General features: G+C 38.9%; 2 protein-coding genes across 4 annotated transcripts in view; both read left to right on the forward strand.

Annotated features, from left to right (window-relative positions):
• LOC134018640 (homeobox protein Hox-A3-like) overlaps window positions 1-4,752 on the forward strand; it is a 30,090-nt gene extending 25,338 nt beyond the window's left edge. Inside the window, exons 3-5 of one of the 3 annotated variants that reach the window (XM_062458751.1) lie at window positions 2,020-2,160; window positions 2,358-2,676; window positions 3,566-4,752. In XM_062458751.1, the coding sequence (XP_062314735.1) occupies window positions 2,155-2,160; window positions 2,358-2,676; window positions 3,566-4,221 (981 nt within the window). In that variant the 5' untranslated portion in view covers window positions 2,020-2,154 and the 3' untranslated portion in view covers window positions 4,222-4,752. Of the gene's footprint in view, window positions 1-1,855; window positions 2,161-2,303; window positions 2,677-3,565 lie in introns of those variants that run through there. The other 2 variants (XM_062458752.1, XM_062458750.1) reach the window with 2 other exon arrangements.
• Window positions 4,753-11,421: 6,669 nt separating this feature from the next.
• Window positions 11,422-15,440, forward strand: hoxc1a (homeobox C1a). Its single transcript, XM_062460505.1, has 2 exons — window positions 11,422-11,953; window positions 14,657-15,440. Exons 1-2 carry the CDS (start codon window positions 11,422-11,424, stop codon window positions 15,136-15,138), a joined length of 1,014 nt encoding a protein of 337 aa, XP_062316489.1. The 3' UTR covers window positions 15,139-15,440.
• Window positions 15,441-18,519: the final 3,079 nt, after the last annotated feature.

Below are 18,519 nucleotides of genomic sequence, written 5' to 3' on the forward strand. Positions count from 1 at the left end.
TTTATTGTTACACAGGTGTTCTTGTCATATTTTTAGGGGATACCGGGGCTGGTTGTCACACTTTTTACACTCGCCAGTATTTCTCAGCACCAGTACATTTTAGAAGCCGAATTTCATTATTGGTCCAAAGCTTAAGGTAATGGGTGTGAATTAATATCACCTTTATCAACATAACACGTTTTAACATGAAGTCATAAGCCACAAAATACACTCTGAGAATTACGGGGTTGGTTGTCACAGGGGGTGGGGTTGGTTGTCACTGTCAATGCCAATGCACTTGTAACAAGAAATAATGTTTTTGCTTAACCTAGAGATACCAAACAATTACACATTTTCTTAAAACAAGATGTAATGTGTTAACCAATACAGTTTCTGCCATCTGTGTTTAAATCCATTTGTGTTTAATTGGATGTTTATTCATCCACAGAAAGAGGCAGGCATAGAAATATTATAAAATTAGAATTACAAAATTTAAAAAACTTTTGTAACAAATATTGCTGTATATTTAAACTGTGACCACCAACCGCCATACCAGTGTGACAACCAACCCCCCCTCTGAACTCTTGAGCTAAATGTTTAGCTAGCAACCACATGGCTTGACCTAGCATCTGATAAAAGTACTGAAAGTCTAGCTATTCCCTTCTTAAACAAAAGTTACAACATAGAGATGAGTTAAACATACAAAGATACATTAGACATTTTAAGCAAAAGTAAATAGTTAATATTGAAATGTGAATGTATTCTCTTGTGCCAGGAATGCTAGCTCTATTTCCATACTGACAACATGAATGAGCTCAGACAAAGAGGGCACACATTGAGAACCATTTTACACAGCGCCCCCTAGTGTGGCTGTAATGAGCTCTGTGACAACCAACCCGTGTGACAACCAGCCCCGGTCTCCCTACTTAACTGTTTCGATGAGTTTGTCATGATTGTAATATGGTTCGTAAAGTAATCAACAGCATTTCCTCCCAAAATTACAGTCGCCTATTACCATGCTAAGAAGCCAAATGGGAACAAGAAAGACTAATTGTATATGAAGCACAGTGTTTAAATAAAGTATGGATTGAGCAGGGCTTGCACTGTATGTTTTTTTCTATCTCTTTGTTGTCTGGGCACGGCTGAGAAAAGCCAGAAGTGGGGGTTCTATCGAAATAATATCACAAAACATGATTACAATTTGACAGACGTAACAAAACAAGACACGTCAACATTGAAATCGACCAATACATGCCTAAAAGTTCGATCCAATGCTTGTGTCCAGAAGATTCTTTTGAGCTGATCTCGTTGTCTTTGTGTGGCAATGATTGTCAAAATCCTTTGTTTGACCACTCCCATAGAATCGAATAAATCCTTAAGAGAATTAAGTCTGCAAAAACCTGCTACCTAGAGTTATTCTTACGTAGAGTGAATGAGCATGATAACCTACGCACTGAAGACCGGCCAGATTTTTAGACCAAATTAAAAAGATGAAAATTAATAGACATACGATGACGTTTTCGCTCATGCCCAGTTTGTGTATAACATTTTAAGTCCATTCACATAATAATAAGACACATCACGTTTAATTTGATAACACATTCTTAATATCAAACATATATTTAAATTATACATTCACGTACAATATTTTTACAGTACACGTTTTGTTATGGCATCGATTGTATCTTGAAACTGGTCCTTCAAAGATCGAAGTAGGTTAATCGAATCCATTGCAGGTGTGTTTGATAGGCTATATCAATAACCTACCACATACTTTGGAAACCGAAGTGATTTTCAATCGCCGTTTTCAGTCTTTTAGAACATCTTCTCACACAGGAACCACAATGAACAGCTACTTAAATATTATAAACATTTGGTTTCATGATGTGGAAGTCCCTTTATAGGCGACCCATCATTTCTCTCTATTACTCTCGCTCTCAGCATCTTTCCCCTTTCGGTGTCTTTCTCTTATATTGCATACTGATTAATCAACTCTACTCCGGTATCACTATTCATATTCTAATTGCTTTTCATCCATAGGTGAAGGCGTGCAGGCATGTTGCTACTCTGTCTGGATAATCGGAAAAAAAACCTCAGGAGCCGTAGCCATGAAGTTGTGCTTGCAACTCCAGCAAGCCATTATTGGAGGACGGCCCCACGTGACTCCACGGCACCATGCTTGTAAATATGAGTCCTGAAAACAGTCTAAATGCACATCTAATCTCCTCTTCCTTGCTTATTAGATTATTTGAACTGAATATTAAAGCTAATTTATCAATATAAATTAAGGGCATAGTTCAGTCGATTTTTTTCAAACCGACGAACTGCAGTTTACGGATATGGCAGGCCACCGATATGTGTTACCATGTCATGTGCAGGGCACCACTTCGAGCAAGTTTGGATACATCTACGGACTGAGCGCGGGAAAAAATGGAGGCCAAGAGACAGCAGTTGGAGAACTCCAACCTGTCCAGCAGAACGTCCCGTCTTCTGCCAACGCCAGGTGGTACCAGGCTGACACATATTGGAGCGTATTGAACTCGGTGGACAAAAATGATAGCAGTAGCAAAGAGGTTATCAGTAGTTTGAAGAGTTGCTGTCCACCTACTAGCCGCTGTTCATCAAGGCAGATATTCCCCTGGATGAAAGATTGGCGGCGTACCAACGACCGGAGAACGACAGATTTACAAGAGTTAGGTAAATACAATTACACAAAATGCAGAACAGAATCTGAACTGTCGTTGTAACAATCTGCAAGAACTAAACTTTCTTTTCTCATGGGTCATCCATGGCATAGTAGAAGCATATTAAGGTCAGGAGAAATCTTTCAGAAGGAATTCAAAAAAGAAACGTAAGAACTATTTGTGAATAGCTTTCTACTATCTTTGTTTGATTTCTGATAGGAATAGCTTTCTCATTATATTATAAAGTCCACATTTTTATTCCTATACTGACAAGTGTGTAACACTCATTCATATTGTAAAGTGTTGTGGCATTGTGGGTTTGTGGATTTATTGTTGTACTGATTTTTATTGGAATAGCTCAGTCTGGATATATTGTCTACAATATGACTTGCCCATTGCCAAATGTACATGAGACAATCTTAGAACTGTATTGAGTCGTTTGTAAAAAGTAGGTATTTTTTAGCAGAAAAGCAAGATATCTACTGTATTTATCTCAAGACCTAGTTCTTAAAAGAAGGCTGGTATAGCACTTGCCCAAGGGTGGTTGTTTTCAGTGGTGGTCCCAAGGTACCTTTTAAGTGACTGAAATGAAGACTTGACAGGTACGCTTCCGTGTGTAGGTGTGATTAATGTGTGTTGTCACACAGCATTGGAGGTGTCAGATGTTTCCCCTAGACTGTGCCTGTACAGGAGCAAAGTTTCCCCAAGCACTGTGGTCTCAGACAAGAAATAGAACATCTTGTCACAGGCAACTCCAATATTCTCTACATATACTGTCGGAAAAGTTGATCAGTTAAACTGTTGTATATTGGAGAGTTAGAATTGGTAATGGTTGTTGAGATCTAGAATATGAAAAAAACTGATCAGCTGATTAGAGTTCTTTTTATGCCTCTGATTTCCAGTCAACAGTCGAGGCGAGCCATATCTTCCAGTGAAGGGTAAAGACAGAGGGAGGCGGGACCGAACAACTTTCACGAGCACCCAGCTGGTGGAGCTTGAGAAGGAATTCCACTTCAGACCCTACCTGGATCGGGATCGTAGGTTGGAGATGGCTGCTGGCCTGAAGCTCACCGACCGCCAGATCAAGATCTGGTTCCAGAACCGCCGCATGAAGTCCAAGAAGGACCACAAGGTCGGACAGACAGAAGGGCCATCATCTCAGTGTTCCACCAGCACGGCCTCCCTCTGCCCTGGTTCTTCCAGTGGGTACTCAGTACTCAACGGTACATGTGTGGTCAGATCTTCTGTCTCTCCAAACCTGTTTCTCATAGACTATGGCCATTCTTCAGCCCTTGATCCTCACACTAAGGCAAGCAGCAGCCAATACATTTGTGCTAATTCTATTGGCCCTCCCCATACAACCTTACCTGCAACTGCAGCAGCTGGTCCTCAGTCTTTCATATCTCTGGCTGAGAGCAGTCATTGGCCCACGTGTCTCCTAAAAAACTCCTCTGTATCCAAAGATACTCGGTTCTCCTACGCTGACATGAATGCTTATTATAAATGTGATGGGCTTCTCCCAGACCCCTTAAATCACTCGACTTACACTTACCTGTGAAAAAGCATGACACACCTTTAACATCTGTTTGTATGATCTTTTTCCGGAATGTTTCATTTTAATGTACCTGCATGCCTTTAAATGTCTGTGTGGTCCCAAAAGATTAGCGTAAGTCTGAGTTATTTGCCGTTTGGCTTCTTGTAGATTTAGCTCAAGTTTTGAGTCTGTCTAACATTTAGCGAAATAGTTCCCCAAAATCATTAAATTATTTTTGTGTCTATACGTGTTTTGATTCATAAATAAGACCTTTTGTATATGTATGCATGTTTACTACATATTTTTTATAAACTGTCCTACATCCTACCGTAAGGATGTACTATTTTCCTTGTGTGTAATATATTGACGGTTGTCCCCTGACCTAATTTTCACTTCTTATAAGCATCTTTAAAAAGCAAAAAATATGTTTAGCCAAGCTTTGGAATGATAAAACAGCATGTGTTCATATGGAAGGATGTTATATTTTTGTTACAGACAGTACAATAAATGTCTTTGATATTTCTCTTAATGTATTGAAACACTTGCAAAATAAAATTTCCTGTGGCTAGTATAGCTTCAGTGTCATGTTTATCCTTTTAATTTCTACACAGAATAACATTTTCTATTGGCGTGAAGATTAAATGATTAAAGAGTCCTGGATCTGGCCCAAACAGCATTCAATTAACCCATGCTCTGGCCAGAATAAGAAACGCTGTGATATTGTGCATTCATGTTACACAATCTCTCCCCACAAGCTTCTGCCTGGCTCTTGCCTTCAAGCTCCCCAACATTAATCATCTAGACAAGGCAGTCTTTCCAGCGGTCCAACCACAAGACTCAGAACCCACTGGGCACCATGACAAGATCTCTTACCGCCTCTTTCTGAGCACTTCCTTTCAATAAGCACATCCAAGCACTGCAGGTTTGGGCAAGTCTTTCTCTTTCAAAAGGGCTACTACTTGGTTGCATGGCCATGGAGGTTTTGCCCTGCACTGAAAGGATTGCCAATTGTTAAAATTAACAAACCTGAAAGCATTAGGTGTAAGCTTTTTAATTGTTTTCTGATTACATAACGACAATTACACAAATTGAAATCTGGTATCATTTTCAAATGCAAAAGCTATTTGGCATATTATCTCATTTTGAGTATGATGTACATTTTAGTTATGCATAGAACTTGTTGACAGTTGAGGTTTATTTCTATTTAATTTGGCCATATTTATTGACACAAGCAGTTCTTAGAACAAAGCATATACACAAACAGTGAAAAAGTGTGTGAGTGATAGAGTGAGAGAGAGAGAGAGAGAGAGAGAGAGAGAGAGAGAGAGAGAGAGAGAGAGAGAGAGAGAGAGAGAGAGAGAGAGAGCAAGAGAGCATATTACAGGATTCTTTAAATTCTTGTTCTAGAGCAAGATAGGTGATAATGTTGAACGTTACGTTAGGACTAACCCAATTTAGAGGAGGGTAACAGGGACTCACAATTCTGGTTGCCGTAAGCTACCAGGGTTAACAAAACATGGCACCACAAGCATATTATTTGTTCTCCAAAAACTGTTCCCTTTATAGTCTGCCGATGATGTATATAATATTGTTCTGAAAAAGACTGAAGCTTGACCCAGCACATGAAAATCGTGATCAACACTGTTGAAATTGATTAGAAAGTTGGAGAAACAGGTACATATATTTGTAAATTATATTAATACATCATTATTATACTGTAGGACAAAGTTCAGTATAGTGATCACATCCATGTACAATATGTGACAGTACTAAGTGTATTATTAGCTCTCATCTTTTTCTATTTTGTTGAACAAACTTGCTCCTTTTTTGGGGGGTCAATTTTCTTAATCTAATAAGGCAAAGATGTGTGCATTGCTCAAATAATAAACCAGTTGCTTAACTTCACAGGTGGCCTCTAGCTAATTATGTTCATTTTATAACCATTAACCTTCTTAGCCTCTACTTCTCCCTCTCCTTGGCAGTAATTCTGCTGTCCAGGACTCTTTCCAGGTGCTTGTTGCTGAAGAGGATTGTTAAGTATCAATTTCCTGTGTCACCTTTATGGGTTTTATTTATTTGTCCGCTCCTTCATGCGTAACTGAGCCCAAGCATCAGTCAGGTAGATGGATTATAACTCACCTCCTACCAGTCATACATCTACAATTTGACTTCTTGAATCCTGTACAACTGTTACTGTCATATTACAGCATGGCATTATCAAGATCAATGGCATTTTAAATGCATTCCAGTTAAGGATGATCGGTGACAATAAAAAGGTAAGTCATTGATGAAAGTGTATGCGACGCAGCCGGCACTGAGGGTTTGTTGTATACTGTAGCTTGACACACACCACACGAATGAATGAAGTTGTAATCACAGCAATCACTGGTGTAAATGTCACATGTTGATCATCATTGATCCCTCAAGAAGGATGGAACACCCAATGGCTTTATTGTGCTGCTCGCAATCCATACATTCTGAACTAGATTTGAACTATTTCTTCCTTTTAAAAGAATAGGAACAGTTTGTGGATACTTATCATGAATGATTTAACTATTTGGGATTTCTTCATGCTTCTATAGGCATTTAACAATACCATATAAGAACCTTGAGCTGGAAGAAAAGTGAGAATTGATGGGGCAACTGGTTTGCTCCTGGTTTTAGTTCCGAACTCATTTCCCCTACTGTTGAGCCCCTGAGGCTGGAACTGAAACCTCTAATCTGTAGCCTCCCATCCAGAAGCAGTGCAACTGACTGCGGCTATCCGGTGTGTGCTGTGACACACAAGGTGAAAAAGCACAAGGGCAGAAGACTTATTTCCCTTGTAACAAACGGTCAATAAAGCTGCACCGAAAGAACGGATCACTTTGAAAAGCAGTCTGTTTGTCTTCATTACATGAGCAAACGGGAGCTGTATTATCGTATGAAGACACAGAGCATGTTGCCATGATGAACTTCTCTCCCTGTTTCATGTTTAACCCTGCTCATTTGCCACAGTGAGAACTCCGGAAACCCAGAAGTGTGCACAGCAGCTAGTGGGGAGATGACGGATGGTGTGTTGTCATGATGTTTGGGATGCAGCCTGCTGAGAGGCTCCTAGCTCAGAGGAGCTGCGAAGCGACGGTATTCATATTCTTGGAACGTCACGCCATGGCGAGCACTGTATTGCTTTCCTGTCACATCTGGTGGGGTGCAGTCGTTTGCTATGTGCCGTACCTGGCCGTTTGGTAGCATTTTCATCCTGATAATGAGGGTGTTTTATTTACTGTGGCGTTACTTTAATGGGAGTGTAACATTGAACAACGCTGAGGTAGAAGCAGCCATTTAAATCTCCCACTGGTTCAAACCGGTTATGATTGAATGGACAGACTCATCTGGACTTCTGGACACAGTCCTGGAAACCGAGAAACATGACAGACCCATGATCTTAGGAACATACAGATCTGGGATCATTTTTCTTGCTCTTTTCTTTGTTCAAGGTCAGTTAGGGTTATTGTGTCTGGTTGGTGTGTGCTTACCTGTCTTCTTGACTGACGTCTGTGGGACTGCCTATGTGACAGTGTGTGTCTGTGTGTCTGTCTGTATGTCTGCTATCCCTCTCTGTGTAATGTGTCGGCTTGTTTAAGTGTCTTCAGACCACCATAGTAGGTTGTCCCACTTGTGAGGCACTGGTAGACCTGAGCAGTGGTTCACTTCTATACTGCAGCGCCGTCAGACAGGTGGTCTCACTGCATTACCAGGCAATGACCTCCCTGGTTGGCGGTGACAGTCATCTGTCAACGCCGGTTAATTCCCAGCGCTCTGAGGGGTCGAAAGATGAAAAATAATGAGGCTTGACAGTGTTCCCCGGGTTGGACAAGGGGAGTCTGGTGTCAGCAGCGGCAGCCATCATTACAGACCACTGTCAGACGGGCCGAGGGGGTCAATACAAGCTCAAGGAGATAATCCCACCACTGCCACTGTGGTCCCCAGGCTTCTGGTCTCTATTGACACAGACCAGAGCATGGAGGGGAAAACAAATTATCATGGGTCAATATCCTTTTAGATCCAGCATGGTGACACTTACGTATTCCCCCTATGTACCTCACCTCCAGTACTAACAAAAGACACAAAAGGTATGAAGGAAATGCTAGAGGCAATAAGGTGGCTTGCAAGGAGAGAAAATGTGAGGTTGGGGCATGCGTGGGGTTGGGTAGCTGGAGGATGGCATGCAACAAAAATGTATTGTTTCTTTTAGATGTTTTCTATCACTTTCTTGCGGTTGGCCAACTAACAGGCGACAGTTCAGTAAAATAAAACATGTGAGTTTCCAATATTTAGGCATTCATTTTGGGTAGCACATTCTCAGAGAGAAATCGATGATGTTGGCTGTTTTGTGTTACGTCCAAATGGCCAGGTTCTTCATTTATGTCATTCAAAACCAGACTGTAAGCAATCGTCAGCCCTGACAAATCTGTCTGTTTAAGGGATACAATCTGTCCAGGGGAGAGAGCCAACTCAAGATGACTGTGGTCAGTGGACTGACATCACATCTGCTGCTGGGAGATGTATTCAAATAGTGTTTTGAGAGTAGATCAAATTGAATCTGTTAGCAAACATCTTAATTGTTCAAATCAAATACAGAACATAGGACATGCAAAATATAATACAGTTATCCTTGTTATAAGGAAAACTTTTTTAATTGTATAGACAAAAATAATAATTGTTCAATTAATTTTTAAATCGTTTCATTTAAATCCAAACCAAGGGTGAGATGTTTTTACTTTGAAAAATTACATTTGTTTGCATATGGGAAAAGCAAAGATAGCACACACCTGTTTTTATAGCATTTTATTTTCACTCATCCCCTTCTAACGTCCCCTCCCTCTGCTGAAAGCCATTACTGAAATACAATTTCTAATACCTCCACACAGGTCTGCGATCGACTGCAAACACATTTATATTCAGGCGGTAAACAGAAAGCTGCAGAGATTTATTTATTGAGTGTAGGGGAGAGAAACAAGCTAGCGCGTGAACCCTGAGTAACCTCCGAGCTGACATGAAGATGGATAAGTGTACCATGCAAATGCATGGAGGGAAGGGATATATTGCACTCCGTCATTCAGCACATCGCTGCCTGTAGAATTCCATTAACTCCTCCAGCTGGGACCATATTTCTGTTTTGCAGTTGGAAGTTGTTGATTATAAAGAAATGTTTTCTATTGATTGGACAGTTAAAAAAAGATTTAATAAAAATAGTGTTATTGTAATATTTTTATTATTACAAATAATGTTATGTTCAGCATTGTTACTTCCAATAATAATAGCGTTTTCAAACCACCAATGTACAATATCAGCCATATTAAAACGTTTAAATCCCCAAATGTTGGCATTTTGGATTAATCAGATTCATGTATTAATGCGTAGACTACATTATAAAAGAAGTATCGTTTCACCTCCTCATAACCCATGTGTTACGAATTGTAATTAATAAAATAATCTAAATATGAGTCAAAGATTGTTTTTTTTTATAACGTTTCATTATGAGTAACGATCAAAACATATTTATAAAATGAGATATATTGTTATTATTACTAATACGATTATTATGGCTGAGGGAGACGCACATGTTCAGAACTTACCCTATAAAGGTAATGAATTAAGGAATGAGGAATGAATTAAGTGCAATATGAATGTAGTACTTTTATAGCTTGCCCAGCAGCTACAGTTTAGCCTACACGTTTTTAATATGTTATTTATAGATGTTAAGTAAAGGGAGCGGTTTGCCACTATTTCAAGTTTGACAAATGAGGACAATGAGTATATTTCCTTGCACACCCTTACAAGAGAAATATGCTCAATTTTAACCGTTCATCACACAATAATCTCACATACACCTAGTTTTATTGAAGATTAAACACGTACTATATGTTCTCCATTTTATAATTGCAATATGAATCTAAATCATGTACATCGTCCTAAATATGGCCTTTTGTTAATCTGCATCAGATCTGAATCGATTGTGTGTCTAGAGATGCAGATGGTAGGCCTACATAACATTTCATTTGATACATTTTTTCGTGGCATTATATTATGTTTTGAGAGAGGGGACTACACTTTACTATTTCTGAGGGGAAATGTTACATATAGACCTAGAAGGTCAACTTATCTCATTACACCATAAAAACAAACACGACCAGAATGTAGGCTATTATTTACATTGTAGACAAGGCACATGAGGCAAGTGTCCAGAGAAAACAGCAGTGAACTTTAAATTAACGCTCACCTTCCTGTTGACTTTCATAGAACAAAATGTCTTCTTCTCTGTCATAATTTTTTCTGTGAGACCTTTTGGTGTTGTTCAAAGGCTAATTACAAATCTGCTGCCTCTGAACCCTTAAATACCAGCTGTCACGACCTTTGAACCCATTAAGTGTGCATTTCACATAAGCAAAGCCTCCCACAGAAGTCTCTGATAATCAACACACACTCAAGCAACTCATTCAAGAGACTGCTTTCAATTCATTGATCATGGTTTTGTTTTATGCAAAGAAAAAGTAATAATAATACTATATATAAAAAAAACATTGGATTTCAAATTTGGTGCACAATTGGCTTATGTCTTACCAACTGGTTAAAAGCACAGATTAGCCTAAATGGTTTAGTACTGTTTAATGTACCACATATACAGTACATGTTGCACACAAGTACTTAGTGTGGGCATGACTTCAGATGATTCAGGCCGATTGAAGTTTTCAGTAGTTGTAAGAGTATTAATTACATGGACAGGCCCCAGCAGAATGCGATAAGAGGACATTAGTATAACTGACGTCACCTTACCTGTGAGACATGGTAGCACGTGTTCCTCTAGACTATATAATTCGTGTCCATATTCATGATGCCTACATTTGATTTAAATCCGAACTATTTGAACTATCCACTTTCACAGTAAATATAGTGGGTTGTGGTTAGTCCGTACAGTCCAGTCCATAAACTGGGTCACGTCTAACACGTTTACAACTGGCATTCCTTTGTTAATCAGTGTTGTCTCCGACTGACTGAGATGTCCAGCTATTGGCCAAGACCAAGAGGGCACGTCATCTCCATCAATCAGAGATCGAATTTCTCCTCTGGGATGGCCCTGTCCATGGTCGTCCAGCAATCTCACCATGTGTTAGTGGGTGCTGAAGAGGCCGGCCATGAAATGCTACCCTGTCCAATGATTATGCAGAAGGTTAGGTGATAATGACATCGTATCAAGAGTTAACGAGTGAAAGAGAGAATAGCTTTCTGTTCATCGGGGGGTACCGACCAAGAGAGGTCAGAATACGACAGTTGGACCACAACTCTGGACTCAGTAATGGAAAGGAGGGTAACTTAGAAGTTGTCTCAGAAGTTTTAAATCCTCACTGTGACTGTGACTGTGAAAACGGCGTGCCTGTGCCTCTCAACTCGGCCAGCCGTCCTCTGTCTCCGAGTCTGGACTTCTCACCCCCACCGGCCTGTCTCCACTACCCTCGTGTTCCCTTGCTCTTAACTGCACAGGAATTTCCTGGACTTGGATACGCTTCGTCAACAAGCAACAGCCGAGATGAGACGCACTGCGACTTTGGGCAATTCAATGCGCATTTCCAATTATACACTCATGATAGGCCTAAAATTCACGTCGCCGTCGTGGATAGTTGTTCCGCGGATCGTAAGTGTACCATAGAGGATGTTAACCAACGGAGCAAAACTTTTGAATGGATGAAAGTAAAGAGAAGTCAACCGCGTGCGGGTAGGTTAAAAAATACATTTTCGAAAGTTCAAATAACTTTATATAAGAAATATTTAAAACCCCCAAACAAATTAAAAAATAATATGCACTTTATTGTTGACGTTAGGGGCATATTTCCATTAAAATATACTTATTTATTGTTTGGCAAGCAGGCCATGTTGTTAAAAGTTTTAAAAAACTTTGATGAAGTTATGCTATAGGCCTAGTGCATGGAACATACCCATGGCACAAAGCCTGACGTATGTGCCACCAAGCTTTAAAAAAACGCGTACGTCTTGCTAAAGGAACACGTATTAATGTAGGCTATGTATATGCTCATGTGTTAATATCAAATGTTTAAATTGAGGCATAATGCTATAGCTCTAGTTTTCAAATTGAGTAGCCTAATGTTAGGCATAAACTTTAGTCATCGATCTCCATTGCATCCACAATAAAGCAAAACACAGTGTTGGATGATTTATAAATCATTTTGAACAGAATTAACAGTAAAAGCAGAGTCAATAGGTGCTCTAGACTTAGTAACTATTAGATATACAATATTGATTATTGACACAGCTTTTTCCCTGTGTAATTCTTTACTTCACTTTGATGTTGGAAAATAACATCCTCCTAACATTGGTTAAGCCAAACTTAAGATTTTGAACTCAAGTAGCTTCCAGAGTATTGACTATCTGTCTGTTAGTAATGAGAGCCTTGTGTATTGATCTTAGTACCAAACACCTTTTACATGTGTCCACCTCTTTAACATAATTGCTGTCAGGGATCAACATTGCACTGACTCACGAGTTCTGACTGTGAGGTCCAGCATACACATTTTGATTTCCTAAACACTTACATCTCCATGAGAGCACATACAATAAACCTTGGATTTATATGAGCAGAAACATTGACTTCACAATGAAATGTCATCTGAACTCTAATATGCCACTGCATCTTGGTAAGGATGTAAGGTTGAGGGTGCAGATAGGGAATCATTTATTTCCACAGTCCAGGTTGCTGATGTGTATGCCATACATAGCCAAACACCAAGCCAAAGTGCTATCACTGTTCAATCTAACCTTACAGACCAATGGTGTTTTTCAGGATTTACTTCTAACACATTCGGCGAACAGCGCCCTATGTGGATACTCATAGGTCAGACCGAGTACATCATATTGGATGAGTGAATTTGAATGTTGGTTACAGCTGCAGAGGAAAAATGTATGTCTAGATATGTCTCTCTGAGCAGGTGTTGAGAGACAATTGAGGTCAGAATGATCACATTAGCTGACCTAACATCCCTCTTGTAGATGCTAACCCACTCCAGGGGCAGGTACTCTTTGATGTCGATAAGGTACACATGTACACATACTGATCCAACACCTTGGTATTCATGACCTCAAACAAACTCTTTGACATCTTTCATACAAAATCTATTTCATCAAAAGAACTGCTTTTTCCCCACTTTCTTAAACACTTGTGCTGATTTACTGGTAGTGCTTATTAGTTTTACAATGCTGGTTATTAGTGCAAACAAGAATTCATCTTAAGGGTATTGGTCTTGGCACAAACCAATCTGGACTCCATTCTTTCATGTATAAAGGCCTACTGAAACCCTTCTGTAACCTGATCTCCTGGTCCAGAGTATATGTACTCCCGGTACGTCATTCTTCAATTATGCTTTGACAGCACCTGAATTACTGTGGGCTGGATGCCCAGATGACTGAGGCAATGTGTATCGATCCATCCCTTTTCTTCTTCTTTCTCCCTGACTGGGAAAGGGTCCTTCTCACTCCCATGGCAGGCCGGCTATTTCTAAGCGGCCAAGTCATTCCTCAAATATTTAGTTTGATTCTTTTATGCCTTCTGGCCTGCGTCAATTCTATTATCTTTGCAGCCATTAATCAGAATGTGCATGTGATTTTCTCTCTTGAAAGCTAAAGTGCTTAATTATACACTGTTTCTCTGTATTGGCTCTCTTTATATGATTTGCTGGATAGTCTTATTTCAAGTTATGTACCCTTGACATTCATTTTCTCCAAAAACGTAGATGTCAACATTTATCCTGTGTCTGCTGACCTTTCTTCCACTGTGTATTTCACAAACAGAGGCTCTGTCAGCCTTCCTCTGGGATTGAGTAGCGGTGCAAGTGATACACAACATCTGGTGTTTGATAGTTTCAGTATCAGCATGTTGGCTCTGTTAGAATGACACTCTGCCAACAGTCCACAGTGACTGAGCATTTCATGGAGGGGTGAATATCACTATCACTTACATGGAGACTGGAACAACACTGAGATACATAACCAAACAGCTTTTAAAAGGATCTAAGTCCATTAGGGTTTTCAAACTAGCTCATGTCTCATAAATTAGGTATCAATAGTTTAAGTTTCAAGAGTCATGAGTTGGCTAAAGTCCACGTGGCTTTATTTTTGCAAAAAGCTTTTTAAATACAAAGGTCACACTATCCACTAAAATCATTTTCCTTTTCATTTGAGTCTCAATGGCATGAAACAATCCTTGTTTTTTTTATTGCACATTCACAAGAAGAATACTTTGTGGCCAGGTTAAAAATTACCCTAAAGTAAACATTGATTGACTACTATCTTAGGCCTGAAAGGTCCAGATGAACACATGCAAACAATGTTGGGTCTTGTTCTGATATATTAAGGTAACGTTAGATCAGAATATATACATGTTTATCTTTTCTTGTCTACTTTTCAGACAAGATGCACATGACCTGTGGATTGAGTATCCTTGGCCGAGGCTTCAGTATTGACCAAGGTGGCAGCCATATCGAAATGGACGTGCATCACGCGGCAAACGGAGTCCACAGGACCAGCTTCAATACCAAACAGCTCACAGAACTGGAGAAAGAATTCCACTTCAACAAGTATCTGACGCGGGCAAGGAGAGTGGAGATAGCCGGCGCCCTGCAGCTCAGCGAGACGCAGGTGAAGATTTGGTTTCAGAACCGACGCATGAAGCAGAAAAAATTACAGCGAGAGGGTCTGCTCCCCGGGCTTCCGGCATCTTCGATCTGTGCAGAGAGCTCACGCTCTAGTAGCCTGGACACCTGCCCCTCGCCTGAACCGTCTTCACCAAAACACCTGCCCTCGAACACTGAACTTAACGACAAGTCTCGCGCGTTACTCGGGAAGGTTTGTGATACTACCAATAGTGTCAATGACTTGCAAATGCAGTGATGAACTGAATGTATTTGATTTAATTAATGTTTTAAGACCAACTTCATGCGAAAACCAAAAAATGCTATTCAATAATCGGAGCGTATAGCTGTACCATCATGACCTCTGCTGTGACAATTATTCACGTGAGTGTTTTAGGCGCGGCTCAAGGTGTTCAGATGATAAAAAAAAGGATAGCCTATACGCAACGTTCTTGAAAAAGCACTTTAAAGCAGAGTAAAATTGTTTATTTAAGGCAGCCATTCCAGCCCCAAATGTGATTTGTCTTCTTATTTACTAACGTATTCTTGTGTGGATATTGACCTACTTAAAAAGAATTAATTTATTAAATATGCCCACAAGCACTTTTTGACCATGCAGTTCTTTATTTGGATAACCTTAGCAATACAATGAATGACATGATTTATTCATTTTCACATTTTGTGATGCAGGCTAGGTCAGGCCACACAACACAATTTTGCCTATGAGTTTACTGAACTTTTTGTCCAATTTAACTGATTGATGACATTTTGTAAAAATCTTATTATAGGTTGTAGTTGCTTTATGTAGTCATATACACAATTTTAAACACACAAAAATTAGCTTGCTGTGTTTGTCAGTCACATTTAAGGTGTCTGAAGTAGGCTATACATTTACATTTACATTTATTCATTTAGCAGACGCTTTTATCCAAAGCGACTTCCAAGAGAGAGCTTTACAAAGTGCATAGGTCACTGATCATAACAACAAGATAGCCACAAAAACAATGCGAGTAGCCAAAACATGAAGCACACATTGTGAACAACCAAAGTAAGTGCCAAAGGGAAGAACCATAAGAGCATGTAGTTAAACAAGTTACAATTGTTATACGCTTGCTTTGAGTTACTATCAGTATACATCTACGCTAATAATTACAAATGTAACTTTATACAAGTTTCAAAACACTTAAATGCATTAATATGCACATTGAATCAGCATACACCAAGCCACAAATCGGCTAAGACCGTTCATGCAAGGTGTGGGCTATAGGGGCTAGGCTATATCTGATTGCCAGTTTATGTAGCTATAGGCCATTTCTTCACATTAATTGTTAAAGGTAACGCGCCACTCTTTACAGTTTTTTTCCACGATCTTTCCTAAACTTTCCAAGTTTATATTGTTGTCATATTGTTTTTAATAATGCCATGAACACGAACGATTAATGTGATAATTGAGTGATAGATTTATTGACAGGAGGGTTTAGGGTATCGATCAAAGTTGATCTGTCTATTTGATTCCCATTTCTGCATGGAAAATTTAACACCACTTTAGTCTATAATTGCACATTAATGTCGTGAAACGCGATAAATATAAATACTTTTATAACAGATAATTATAACATAATTTTTAATGCTTTTAGTTGAACACTCATGCGACATTACATAAAATGCTGTTGGAATTGTCCAGTTGTCTTGTAAATCATCCAATAAAATAGTTGGTCAGCATGTTATATCCTAAGATTTGCTCTCGCATCTCAAACAACATTATGGATGGTGCAACAGGCTAACAAAGTTATTAATACATGTGAATTCCATTCAAAGACCTATTCAGGGTTTAGGCCAATAAGCGAAACATTAATGTTAAGAAAGCTGAGTTATAGATTTCCTATATCGAGTATGTGCAATTTCAAAGCCAAACAACTGATTAGAGAAGAAAAAAAACAAACGCGAAAAACTATTCAAAATAATTCCTGACCAAGCGTTATCTGTTAATTGTGTATTAGTATATGATGTATATATAGCTATTTCACTATTAAACATAATATAGCTTGAACTTTTACGCTGTGTAGATTTATAGCTAATTAAATTGGTTTATATTGAATAGGCATATGACGTGATCAAATGCACAGAAGCAAGGCCAAAATAATATATGCAGTTACTCCCAAGTTCACCTCTCACCTCTTGACCTGTGTCTTGCCTTGGGACAACAGTGACCCGGTCAGTGACTCTTGGAGAGAAAGATGCATCATTAATTTGTGTGACCCCAGTCTTGTGGTATTTTTTTTCCAACAACCAACTCCAAGCACTTTTGTTCTCATGATATGTCCAAGACAATATTTCATCCTGCTTTTAGTTTGCTGGACTAGTCGACCCCCTTCCATATTTTTCTTATCAAATTGTACTCCCTATTATAGAATACAGTATCAGTTTATAAATGTATAATTGACAGAAGTCCTTCAATTAAATAATTGTATGGATTACAGTGTTTTTAGTTGCTGTAAACTATTTCTTCAAATTAGTTTCAAATTTTAAATATTTATGCATGTTAAGGATGTTTTAACTGAAGCATACACATTCACAATAATTTTTAATCTGACAATTTATTAAATAGGTGCTTTCTATTGCATTTACAGATATTTTTATGTAAAGTCTAAGATTACAATTACGATTTTAAATCAGCTATTCCTTCATAATACTTTAAATATGCTACTATATTTCATGTATAAAATACCTAGAATCATATAATAACTTGTGTCATGCCGATAACCAACTTGGAACCTCCATGTAGGTCTTTCGCCAACCCGACTGGCATCAATAACTTTTGAGTAAAAAAAACTTTAATATCACTGTCCTCTATGGTTTATGGTTTGCAGAGAGATCGGGTTGGTTACATCAGGATGATGATTGCAAAACACTGCAATGAAGCAAATGTATTTTAATTCGACACAGTTACTGAAATACACACCATTTGATCTGCCTCCTTGCAAATCCCATAAAGCATAATGACCAGATTATGATCCTTGACAACACCATTAACTGGTTTCATACTTTGGCAAACAAAGTCACATTGTTCACCTATTTTACTATTATAATAATGATAACAGGGATGATGATGATGATAACGATGATGATGATAATGATAGTCATCATAATAGCAGGTGTCATGCGGACCACACTGGGCACAAACCACCCCATTGGTCACCACTTCCCATACAGAATAATGTACTTCCTCTACATTATGGAGACTAGCTGATTTTTTACATTCTCTGTATACAATGACAATGAGACAACAATACAATTAGACAGCTGCCTTCATACAGTATTTTGCCTGAAACTCAGATAGTTCTAGTTCATAGTTTAACTATTAAACAATCTGTTAAAATTGTTAAACTATTTCCATGAACATAAGTTTCTATCTATGGTAACTGCCATTGATATATTAACAGCTTGGATCCAAATGCTGCAAACCACTCAAATGTAGCTAGCTGTTAACCGTGTCATACAAGCGTCAAAAACGATATTTCTACCATGCAAGTGGAGATGAAAAGTTTGGCAAATTTCACAGAAGCCTTTCAATGAACTAGAGGAGGCGTGTCTTGTTTGTTTGGAACTGATATTTAGTTTAAAGGCGTTCAAGTGTGAC

Source organism: Osmerus eperlanus, chromosome 4, assembly GCF_963692335.1.
Source record: "Osmerus eperlanus chromosome 4, fOsmEpe2.1, whole genome shotgun sequence".
Taxonomy (NCBI): Eukaryota; Metazoa; Chordata; class Actinopteri; order Osmeriformes; family Osmeridae; genus Osmerus; species Osmerus eperlanus.